This window comes from Siphateles boraxobius, unplaced genomic scaffold, assembly GCF_051911475.1.
Source record: "Siphateles boraxobius isolate OS27281-9 unplaced genomic scaffold, OSU_SipBor_1 12, whole genome shotgun sequence".
NCBI lineage: Eukaryota > Metazoa > Chordata > Actinopteri > Cypriniformes > Leuciscidae > Siphateles > Siphateles boraxobius.
This window is the reverse complement of record NW_027508722.1, coordinates 12,398,367-12,411,262: the sequence shown is the minus strand read 5'-3', so window position 1 is coordinate 12,411,262 and position 12,896 is coordinate 12,398,367. Positions and strand designations below refer to the sequence as shown.

General features: G+C 37.5%; 1 protein-coding gene across 6 annotated transcripts in view; it reads right to left on the bottom strand.

The window, feature by feature from the left end:
- The window catches only part of ulk4 (unc-51 like kinase 4), a 231,409-nt gene that overhangs the window by 187,020 nt on the left and 31,493 nt on the right, over positions 1-12,896 (bottom strand). For all 6 annotated transcript variants that reach the window (XM_077207698.1, XM_077207725.1, XM_077207715.1 and 3 more), the window contains 2 exons: positions 10,029-10,136; positions 3,312-3,395 (listed from right to left, as the gene is read on the bottom strand). In XM_077207698.1, the coding sequence (XP_077063813.1) occupies positions 3,312-3,395; positions 10,029-10,136 (192 nt within the window). The remainder of the gene's footprint in view (positions 1-3,311; positions 3,396-10,028; positions 10,137-12,896) is intronic.

Here is a 12,896-nt window from a genome sequence, read left to right as displayed (position 1 = left end):
ATATTGAATGGCTGTCCGTGACCAATTCAGCATAGCGGCTGTTCGTGACCGATTCAGCAACTTTGCTAAACGCGAAGACGGAGTGCGTTTGATTACGGAGCCACGGAGATCAGAGGCAAAAACACATTGGCATAAACTGCATCATAGATATTCAGAGCCATAGAAGGGTCAGTGCGCTCTATAGAGAGGCACTACAGGCACAGCTAATAGGGAGGGGATGGAATATGCACTGTATGTGTGTGTGTACGTAATAAATATTTAATGGAAGAGTAGTGTGATGCCCAGTTGCAGCCCAAGGCTCTGCTACACGCCACTTACAGTGAGCACAACCCTTTCATCATCCATGCACACGGAATCGCGCGCACACACACACAATCGTGCACGGCTCTTCCAGCTGCAGTCTGACCTGAAAACCTGTCTGCATGCTGCTCTGGCTGTCTTTCTGAATTAAGAGCACTCTCACTCTCGATTGAGCACACAATATTCTCTGGCTAGCTCTGTTACTCTCATCTTCTCGGTGTGTGTTATGCACTTCTTACCCTCCCCCAACCTTCTCCCATCATCACCTCCTGGCCTTTTTTCTCCTTCCCTCCCTCTAATTCCCTATCCCTTCCTCCCTCTCTCTCTCTCTCTCTCTCTCTCTCTCTCTCTCTCTCTCTGATGTCTTGTTTCCTGAGCTCAGCTCTCTCTGAATCAGCAGAGGTTCTCAAACAGGTCAGCACAGCGAGGCATTACAATTACTGCCTACATCAGCCTCACACATGGATTTATTACCGTACTCACACGACGCTAATGTTGGGGAATTGGCGGAATTGAATTAACCCCCGTTTCTTTCATTTCTTTCCAGAAGATGTGCCGTTAATGTTTGCGGGGTGTAATTAGCAAGGCAGCGTAGGGAGCTCACACCGGCTTCTGGCTGTTGCCTCGGCTCCAATCGTGTCGCTGTCAGTCTAGACCTGCTTTAGAGAGAGTGATCAACTACACAGCCTGGTGGCAGTGCTGCTGGGAAGAAAAAGAGAGAGGGAGAGAGAGAGAGCGAGGGAGTAACAGTGCTGGAGGGCCAGCTCTCTCTCTCTGATTACTGAGCTTATTACTGCGAGGAACTAGACTTGCTTATAAGCTTTGTATCCTAGAATAGAGGAGCATTTTTCTTTCTCTCCCGGGCTTCTTTTCTCTCTAGTTGTGTCCCAAATTACACACTATACACTATGAACTTAGACTTATACACCACACGGTTGAGTACATAGTACATAGTGTATGAATTTTATACAGTTTTATACAGTTTCAGTGTGAACACACTGAAAATTCACACTATTTATACACACTGTCGCACTATTTACGCTACAAAACGGCATAGAATAGTGCATAAGTAGGCGAAATTGGGACGCACCTTCTGTTTTTCTGCTTAATGTGTGTTGTGTGTAATGTGTGTAATGTGTGTTGTGTGTAATGTGTGTAATGTTTGTTGAGTTTGTTAGGGGTTGCACTGATAATGACATTCTGATTGATGCTGATAACTACTCTGATATACTATAAGTCTATTGTATTTGGACACTTGGGTCATGCATAATCTCTGAATGTTGATGCATTAGATAAAAATTATCAAAGTAGCGTCTACAAACAAATGATTCTAGAGTTTTACACAGTAACCACAGTTCATCAAATTAACTATGAAAAAATTTCCCTAAAGTTTGATCCATAAAGTGTCCAAATTTTGAACAATAATGTCTAAACTTCATTAGCTTTATTTTTGTGATATTTTGCTGAAAATGCCATGCCATGTTTCTGTAAAATACATGCTTCTTGATTTGATATTTTGTAACATAATGCAGAGATTTTCAGGTTTGATTAGGTGTCTAAATACATTCTGCCACTGTATATAAAAAATGCAAAAGTTTAAATAGTGTATTACAAATATTTTTTAAACAATTTCATAATCAAATTAATTTTAATCATGAGTTGGGTATATACAAGACTGTTTGTGCATGTGGTCTAAACCAGACACACACGTATACATATATACACAAATTTGTGTGTGTGTCTGTCTGTCTGTCTGTCTGTGTGTGTGTGTGTGTGTGTCCAGATGTCTTTACTAATACTAAAGGTCAATTCACACTGCACCAACAGACTCAGACAAACACGTCACTTATCAGACAATTCTACTTACGATTCAGCATGTTCAATCTGCGAAAACAAGCGCCGACAGACACCAACATACTCTGACAGGGGTAGCACACTGATCCGACAAAACTCGACAAAGTGTCTTTTGTCGACTTCGGTGTGAGCTGGCCCAAAAAAAACAGATATTAGCTATTGTGTAAAGCCAGTCATTTTGACCAACACCATTTTTGCATGCAATTTACATCAAGACAGTCAATGTCAGTGTTCTGTCTGAAGTAGAAACAAGAACTACTTGTGAAGTTTAGAAAGTTTCTGATGCATCAAAAACACAAGGTGTTTTTAATGAAAGTGAAACAGTCAGCAGCTGTTGATCATTACAAGCCATCAGTTCTGAAACACAAATTTGAAATCGACCTTGAATGGAATGAGATGAACTCCGTGAAGAACTACTTCAAGCAGCTGAGAATCTAAATTTAACCAAGAAGTGATGAGACAAAAAAAAAGAGAAAAAAACCCTCAAATGCTGCCTAAGCAGGTTGGAGAAGAGGGCTAAAATTGGGCACATTCACTAGAGGGCAAAACTTTTGCCAATCGTTGGCAGCTGACCAGCCAGAAAACAACAGTAGCTGAAGAAGCGCCAGAACAGCTAGAGAAACTTTCACTCCCAACTTTTTCCTTCCGAATGACACTTTATTTCAATGCTGCAGACCAGGGGTTGTCGGCAACACAAGCTGTAACTTCTAAACTGTCTTCTTAATGGCAGATCTTCCCCTGCTAATAAAGGAATAATGAGGGAGTCTGTATGGTGCTCGGTCCCCTGTGGAAGAGAAGCTCTCAGCACTCGCAATAAACACAGTCTGTTCAGACTGGAGATGATCAGTTTGATGTCTGTCTCCATGCAGATGGTTCCATTCTCAAACAGTGCAGGCCAGCGTGGTTAATTGCTACTGAGACGACCGGAGGTGCGGTTACGTGATCATTTCTGCTGCAGGTGAGTGAGTGTTTTTGTGTGACAGGACTGACTGACGAACAAGCGTTGAGCGCCTTTTACTCGCGGCATGCGAATAATGCCTATAAGGACTGGGGGAGGTTGGTTATCAGACAGATCCCCCCCGCCCCCATGCACACATCACGCACACACTAGTGCGCGCACTTATACACACTCTGTGAGGACAGTGTAGCAGTCTTACCCCTTCCCGAAGGCACCTCATTAACACGGTGTAGGCGGCAGCAGGAACGACCCACAATCCTCCTGGGCGCTCTTTCTTCTCTTCCTGCAGGGGAAGGAAAGAGAGTATGTGTGTGTGTGAGCGAGAGAGAGAGACAACTATTACAGAGACTCATTGGGGGAACAATTAAAAGCAGTAAAATGCAGCCACCATCATGAGGCTAAATAAATAAAGTCCTGCGACAGTAAATAAGACGCCAGGCTCAGTCAGGCAGGTACAGGAAATACAGCTCAAGTGAGAAGCAATGATCGTGTCAATTAGAGGGTGAAGGGGAGAATGCTGCGAAGCAACATCCCGCTCTCATTTAACTTCTAATGCTTGCGTTCAGCACAGCGCTGAGACTGATCGTCAACATCAACAGCAGCTCGTGAGCAACACCCCCGTACAAGTCAAGGCCTGATTTGGATTTCTGTTTATATGTAGCTGCATTATGCTGTGTGCAGTAGGCTGTTATAAATTTGAAAGGAAAAAATGATTACATTTTATATATTGTAGAAATTTGACTAAATGAAAACCCTCTAAACTATCCTCTCTCAAATTAAAATTCATTAGTGCAACTTTATAAACATTTTTGCACAATTATAAACAACTTTATAATTCAAAACAAACAACTTTTACGTAAATTAACTGAAGGTTATTAAAATGTAAAATTAAGTAAACCGTAAGTGAGTTAATGTTGTTTTGTATCTGCAAACGTCAATATTTAATTTTTCTTTTAAAGATTTTTAATTCATTTTGCATTATAAAAAGCATACATGAGCTCAAGGCTGTATTTACAGTACCAGGTATTTTGCCGCAGTTTGTGCAATAAAACATTTTACAGTCAATTTAACACTTCTGTAGTCAATAAGATTTTACACCCTTTAAATTTGGAAAGATCTAATGCATAAACTGATAGTCATTAGTGAGTACATCAATGGGCTTCTTGTTCTTACAGAGAACTTTTAAAACTTTTTCCAGGGCCATTAAAATTGATTGCCATGGGTTGGCAGCAGAAAAGGGGGAAAACTCTACCCCCCAGTGGCTTATACAATAAATTTGGAGGCAGGAATCATTCCATGAAAAATAGCACCAACTCACTGGCCTCTTTATGTACACTGCAGGTTAGTGAAGAGAAGATTAACATTGGCTTCTGATAAATAATATATATGTTTTATTATTATTATTATTATATATTTTCAGTTTTATATTAAAAACATAAATTATTATTATATAAGCCAAACCTAAGAATGTATACATTTCATTGCATTAGACAATAAAATATCCAAGGGCCATAACCACCATATTTGAAATTCTTGATCCTGCTCTGCTGCAATCCATTATGCACCAATTTGTTTGTTATCAAGATGACAAAATGTTTTAAAGTTGCATTTTTAAGCTGGTCTGCCTAAGAGGTCTAAGATGTCAAAATGCTTGACGGAATCCAAACATTACAGCACAAAGCTTCAGTTTTAACGGTGAAAGATTGCAAAGAAAGTAGCTAAACATGTAATATTACAGTTTGACAACTGAAATGTTAAACGACCAGCAGTAATGTCAATTGATGCAAAATGTTAGCCTTTTTTTGTATAATTTTGCCATTTTGAATTGAAAATATATACAATAATTTCCATCATCCATGTAATTCATAACTGAATGTGATGAGCAAACAAACATTAAATGGAGTGTTTTTGCATGTTAGGCATGTACTATTAAGAATGTGTGAATATTTTGAAATAGAAAATGTTTGCAAATAGAATTTATTGTAAAGTTAACAATTTGAACTAATTCAAAAGTTATTTTACCAAAAACCATCATTTAGTTATCTGATATTAAAATATGTACCACACTAAAAGCCCTATTTAAATAGGCCATAATTTGCTGTAGTTATATCTTCTAATTAGGATTGGGCGGTATGACGATATATATCGTGGCGACAATATAAAGAGATTTTGCTATACCATTTATAATCCGGCATGAAAATGCATAGCACCGTACTACTTAAAGTTATTAACACTTTAGAGTGATAAAGAAAAATGCATGAAATATATAATAAAGAGAGGGATGTCCATGATGTTAAAAAAAATGACAAAGCCCAATTACCCATGAAAAAAGCCACCACTCTTTCAGTTCTCTTTTGTAGCTTATTGCATTTGAATGGTGAAATACACAATTATGTATTATCAAATATATGTATACACAAATATATTACCATGTGGAGTATTCACATAAACAGTATCTTATGTCTTAAGTGAACGTTAACAGTTGTGTAAAAACAGGATGCATTTCAGTACATCAGATCTGTCCATTCAGTCTTAAAGTGACAGCAGCCTAATATACCTAAATTAATAAATGTAAATCCACAAATAAATTACAGCACTTGCTAATAGAGAAAGTAGTAACAGATGCCAAATACATCAATACAATCTCAGAAAAGCGAACTTAGATTTATGCTGAAAAATAGCCAATCAATGCTCTATTGACTATTTTCAATGTTGACGAAGAGTGCTCAAAACGTTACTTGTGTGAGAGTCCACCATTACATTTTTGCATTTTTGGAGCCTTGGTGTGCCAGTCTTTTTCTGTTTTTCTATTTTAAATGTTTACAAAATGTAGATTGTATTTCCAATTTGTCTATAAATTGTTTGCCCGTCCGTCCACCTTAGGACCAGTTGGTCAACAGGCAATTTTGCAAATTTCTAAGTTCTAAGAAAGAATCTAAAATCATATTTTATTGTGGTTTGTTTGTTTTTGACTATTATTTATGACTACACAGCAAAATGTTTGAAACTGAGGGTACATTTTTTTCTCAATGTTAAAGGAGCAAATACATTACAATTGTGTTTTACTGATGAACACTGAAATAGTGAGTGCGTGTATGCTTTCATGGCTTATCTAGTATCACTCCCATTCATTATGTCATAGAGAGCACAGCCACAGTTTTTCACCTGGACTGCTATTGAAATACAAGGCATTAACACACCAATTGCTCACATTACACTAGAACTGAGGAGAAGAAAAAAAGTCATTAGATAAAGCCAATCAAGGCCACAGTGTCCCGGTCCCTCCCCCTGGGCTCAGAGCTAATATGATCAATAAAAGCTGCGTGTGCTGTTGTACTGCATGACCCTGAAAAACACAACCGTACAGGAGATGCACACCTAAATAAGCCCAACAAAGCATGTTATCAGCTAACCTCGAGTCCCTTACAGCGATCAATACAGCGATCAGATTAGGATGACCAGATGTCTACAACACAGGACAAATTTTGGGAAAACAGGCCATCTCATCACACTAGCTATAATGAGGTAAATGATGCTGTGATGAGCCGTTTATGGACTCCAGAGGCTGTGCTTCATTACACCTTTAGACCTCATTCACAGGCTGCTGAAAATGTGTGATGCTAAAAATCCCCCAAAACTGACTTTCATCAAAGGATTGTGTTATAGCTGGCAAATGCAGTGTTACCATGGCAAATACTAGAGGTAACATGGGTAAATGCGAATAAAAAGTGTACAATTTTCAGCAGTGATCTTTACAGTACTAAAATTATGTTAAAGGTTACTACGCATGATACACCAGACTGCATCGGTTATGAGGTGGTTCCCATGTTGAGGTTAATGAGGTCTGAGAGGTTGTGTGAAACTCTCCTCATAAGGGAGCTTTTTAAATGTCATGGAATACCCAGAGGGCAAATATTGCCTGCAAGACATTTATGAGAAGCAAACTGAGCTGTATGAAATTTCAGGCCATTGAGCATATGGATCCATTCTCTCTAGAAGTCAAACTGGAAGTTGTGCACTGATCAATAATTACTTCAATATAAGAGACAGTCTACCTCTTAACTCTCTAATTGAACCCATGTGAATATTGATATGATATGCGAATTATAGATGAATCTTTAATTAGTGGAATTTTTTTGTCCAGGATAATATTTTTTTTTATATCATATAGTTGTATCACATGTATATATATATATATATATATATATATATATATATATATATATATATATATATATATATATATATATATATAATTTTAAAGAGGACTAATTATCCCCTTTTTCATGGTCTTGATTTGTTTTTGTGCTTTTATGTATGAATGTAAAAAAAAGAAAAAAACATTATTTTTCACCTTTAGATCGACTCTACGAAGCCCCTCCTTCCGAAAAGTGTAGTGCGCTCTGATTAGTCGGCTGGACCAGTGTGTTTTGATTGGTCAACAGCTTTAAACAAATGTCAAGTCCCTTACCATAACTGCGGGTTTCAACACTCAACCAGGACTATTGTGACGTATACATTCCCAGAATAAAACTCAAGACGAGTTAAGGTGAAACGGCGCTTACTGATATAGAGAATGCCTCGCTTTTGAGTGGACTTTGTGCTTTGTAACTGTGCCTTTTCACACTTTACATTACACATTACACTCTAAAGAAAGTTGAATATGTAAAAATGTAAAGAAACCATAACAGAACCCCTTTTAATAATATATTACAATAGCTTTAAAGTTTACAGTTTACCAGTTTACAGTTTTTTACAGTTTACCAAAGGCATCAGTAAACTATCATAGAAAGTTTATTAATACACATTTGAGTGATTCTGAGAAAGCAAAGTTGAATAAAAATCAAAACAATCAAAATGGCTCTAAACATTCATTTTCAAAATTATTAAACCCCCAAAGTCAAATTTTCTGCAGAATCTTTTATTCTTTATAACCTCAAATAAACACAGAGTAAGTGCTTAGAAGCTTTTGTCACCTCTATACAATAGTTTCGATGAGATTTAAATCTGACTGTCAGGCCACTCAAGAACATGCTACGACTGATCCCTTAACCAAGTTTAACAAGATTTGGATGTATACTTTGGGATGTCCTGCAGGAAAGTCCACTATAAATCACTATTGTTGCCAAAATAGCTTGATACTTCAAATTCATGACGTCCTTCATACAGTCAAGATTTCCCTTCCTCATGACAAAACTGGACCACCTCAACCATAGAGATGATATACTACTGCTCGTCAGTGTTGCCTTGTTTGCACCAGATATACCGCTGATCCATGGGTCATATCACTCCATAAAACATTCTTCCAGAACTCCACAGGTCTATCTAAATGAGTTTTAGCATATTCAAGCAAGTCTTTTATGTTCTTATTTGTCAAAAGTGGCATTCGGCAAGATGTCCCAACATGAAGGCCATGCTTATCTAGTGTTATGTTGTCTAGGAAAGTGCTATACTCTGCATTGAAATGTTTTCATCAGGTCATCTTGCAAGTCTTTGTAAATTGAGCGTTTTTCAGTTGCTCTGATCAAACATTTTATTCCTCTTAATGATATTGTGCTTTTTGGTACAATGTGTAAGATTCTTGTAATAAAATATCCAAAAATCACTTGCACAGTGTGATATATTTCCTGCAGTTGTGTACTTACAATATCCCAAAAGTTCCCAAAGATTTTTAATTTCAGAGATATTTCCTATTTTAAATAATGACTCATCCCTGGTCATTGTCGCATGTCAATGACGTAATATCCGCATTATCCCTGGTTTCCACTCGTACTGCCATAGAAACTATGGTGACAGATGTGGATAACTGCGTTACGTCTAGCGGCACTAGTGGTGTTTTCGAGATGCTGAGAGCTCCACGTCCGTGACTACCTTCGACTTGATGGAGACGCCGCTCTTGCATGTACTTTATTAGGCAGGTGAGCAAATGTACATAAAACTAATCAATGTATATATAGCTCAACATTATAAAATGTTAGAATATGATCAGTATGTTATTCTAATGTTGATCTAGCTTACTGCTAGTCTCATACAGCCAACAAACTAAAACATAGAATAACATAATAACTTTCAACACACTCAAATGCAGTTTAATGTGAAAGTGTAGACTAAGTAAAACAGCGCTGCGTTACCTCACAAGTTTAATTCGTCATATAAAGTGACCTGTGCGAGTAGTAATTCTGCACTTGTGGGTAGTTCGGTAGAATGAAATGTCCTTATTCCTTTATATCCGCGGGACTCTAATTAGCAATCGTGCCATGCTTCATACCGCAGTCATGTTAAAAACATCAATGTATTCACTTATTCAGAAACATTATTAGATCCATCAGCTTGACGATAAGTTCCATAATTCCGCTTATGCGTCATCAACCTACGCCTTTGTTAAGAGGTTAGCGGCAAAAAAAATGACATATCGTAGCTTTAACCCTCTGAGGTCGACTATCGCGCGGGCGATAGTCTCGCTTTTTTTCTTATCAGTGCAAAAGAAACTCAAAATACTCTGTTGATTTTGATCTTACATATTAAGTGTCGTACATCATTACATCCTGATAAGTGTATGTGTGTAGGAGCACAAGATAATTCAGTTTTGTTATATAGTTTGCAAAGGCTTAACTCATAAGCATTACATTTTACATTGACAATCACTTTAATTTGCCACTAAACTACTAAAGATAAATAAATAAAAACTATCTTTAGAAAAGCTTACATTTGTAAATTATTACAGTCTTTGGGGGTTGAATAATTCTGATTGCAACAGTATATTTATATATTAGCTTGAAGTAAAATAAATATTATAATGTAAAAAAAAAATATTGCAATTGATTTTTTACAGACAACACAGTTTGAAAAATACCCCCAAGTAAATAATTGCTCATATGCTATTTTATTATTTAGACCATTTTATTTATTTTTTTACCTGTGTAGCAATGAGATACAGGAGCTCCCCTAGTGGTGGAATCAAGCATTGCTTCAATTTGCTGCTCCTGAAGTTCTCTCGGATCAGTTCTGTGAACATGGCCACTGCCTGAGGAGCAAGCCAAACACAACATTTTATATTTATATATAATAAATAAAATTGTTTAGTTAATAAAAACCTAGGAATAAAATCACTATGGAATCAGCCAAAAATGTTAATTCTGTCATAATTTAGCCCTGTTGTTCCATTCATCTTCACAAGCATGCACCAAATTAGATGTGCTCTGTGTATCTGCATTGATCAATGTTGAAATGTAAATAAAAGCCTAAATTAAACATGTTAATCTTAAAGCGATTATGTCTCTTCAGAATACTTGGATGTAACCGCTTAATTCATATGGACTACTTTTACAATGCCTGAAAGACTGAACATTTTGGGTTTTATTTTTGTGTGTTCCAAAGTTTAAAGAAAAATGTACAGATTTAAAATAACATGGGGTGATTCAATTATGACAATTTTCATTTAGGGTGAAAAAAAAAAAAAATTAAGCAGAGTCTGTTTCCATGTGTCTACATTTCCCATTAAAACACAACACTGGGCAGGACATTTCTAATATCCAAAAGCTTTTCTCTTGCACCACAGCTGTGAATCATGATTATTTGCTACCTGCTATTTCTATTTGGTGAAAGGTGGCATTAGGGAAGGGATATTTTCCTACTATAGAGCATTTGGATATCATGAGTGCAGGATGAGTCATTCAAATATTTCCATAAAATATTTTGCTGTTTTGGGTTTGTATTTTTGAACAGACCAATATATGGTCTCATCCACAGAGCTCGGCCTTTAGCATTCTATTAATTCCATTATCTTCACACTCTCTGTGAGTGCCCGTATGAGTAAGTATATATGCTTCTCTCTCTGCAGTTGTTCACTCAGTGGGGTGCTATGCAAATGCCCTGTGTATCACGTTTGGCCCAGAGACTGTTAAAGTCTAATAAGTGATGACTTTGCAGGGAACAGATGTTGGCGGCTGTGTTTGATGAGTCTTGGCAGAGAGAGACGTGCAGCGATGATTCCTGTTACACAGGAAGAAACAAACAGGGCTAAGCTGGCTTATTCAGCACACCAAGCATGCAAAGTAATTCCTGCTCTGGAACGTATCATTATCATCAACATACACACATACACACACACACACACACACACACAAATTCTCTTCTAGAGTATGCTGTTATTATCCATTCGCACATAAACACACATACACATGCTATTCTGCTTTAGAAAACATCATTATCATTGACACACACAGATGCATGTTGAGCGGAGTATTAGAAGGTTTAAACTGCATAGATGTGGCATGTTGGAGAAGACATTGGAGCACTGCAGGCTGCTCTCTGGCCTGAAATCAGGTATGTTTTTTGTTTTGTTTTTTTTAACTACTGTAAGCATCCAGGAACTCAAGACTGAAGTGACTGAGCTGAATCCTACCCACAGTCTAGTTGGCTCATTATCAAAGATGTATTTTAAACAATTATATGTTTTGCACTCTGACACCGGAAAGCAATCCTATCCTTTATATTTAAATAAAGCTAATCCAAAACTCACTCCCTTTTAGATTATGTTTAATATTCTTTATACACTTTAATGGGGTCCTATGTTTAAGGAACAGCTGCCTCTGTGTATATCTGCATTGCATTAGCTCTAATCAACTCTATAGTAAAACACTTGTGTTTGATGTCACATGCCGTGCATATTAATTAATACACCTCATTATTAAATTTTTTTCAAGAGTAGAATGAAACTCAGAGAGAGAGAGATGATCTCAAATGCTGTTATCAAAGAATGTACACACTTTTAACAAAGTGTTTGTACACATGAGACAAAAAATATTTTTTCTTAAAGGTGCTGTATGTAACTTCTTCACTCTACTAAAGGATAAAAATACCATAATATGTTTGCATATATTGAGGAAACAGGCTATGTTCACATACTCGTTTCTAGGGCTGGACGATTTTGGCTAAAATCATAATCGCGATTAATCGAACAGGTTACCACGATTACTATTATTGAACGATTATTTAAAAAAAAATCTTTCTCGTGTGTTCACGGTTATTTTTTTAAATGAAAGAATGCATAATCCTATCTTTGTGATTCTAAAATAAGGAAACAAACAGATAGCGTTTAATGCTTGCTTATTAAATATTTCAAACAATTGAATCAAACAAAGCATACAATGCTTCTTGGCAGTTCCAAGAAAATGTGACTGTTCCAGTGTATTTTGCAGTAAACAAGCCGGTACCATGGCCCGCTTGCCTGCACAAGAATACCGTTTCCACGGCGACCCAGAAAAATCATATAAACAGTGTATTTTCTGGTATTCCGGCCACAGCCGATGGTGTTATGAGTGTAATAAAAATGCCCACAGCCCAGTGTTCATTTCTACACACAAACACAGCCCGCCACAGTGCAGTGCACGCACAAATGAGATTGACTCATGTCCTTGTGCATTAAATGTAGTGAATGTGCCCACAACCCAGTGGCCACAAACACTACACACTGCATGTGCCACGTTTTCTGTAAAACGAAACCAACACACATACAGTCAGCTAAAACCCACGGTGTTTAAGTCGATCCGCGGCCAGACTCCACCGAAACTTCTCGCTCGTTCAGTTCCAAACAATGTGACTGTTCCAGTGTATTTCGCAGTAAACAAGCCGGCACCACAGCCCGCTTGCCTGCACACAAATGCCATTTTTACGGCGACCCAGATAAATCCCAAAAGAGTGTATTTTCTGGTATTCCGGCCACGGCCGATGGTGTTATGAGTGTTGTAAGAATGCCCACGTCTCAGTGCCCATTCCCACAAAG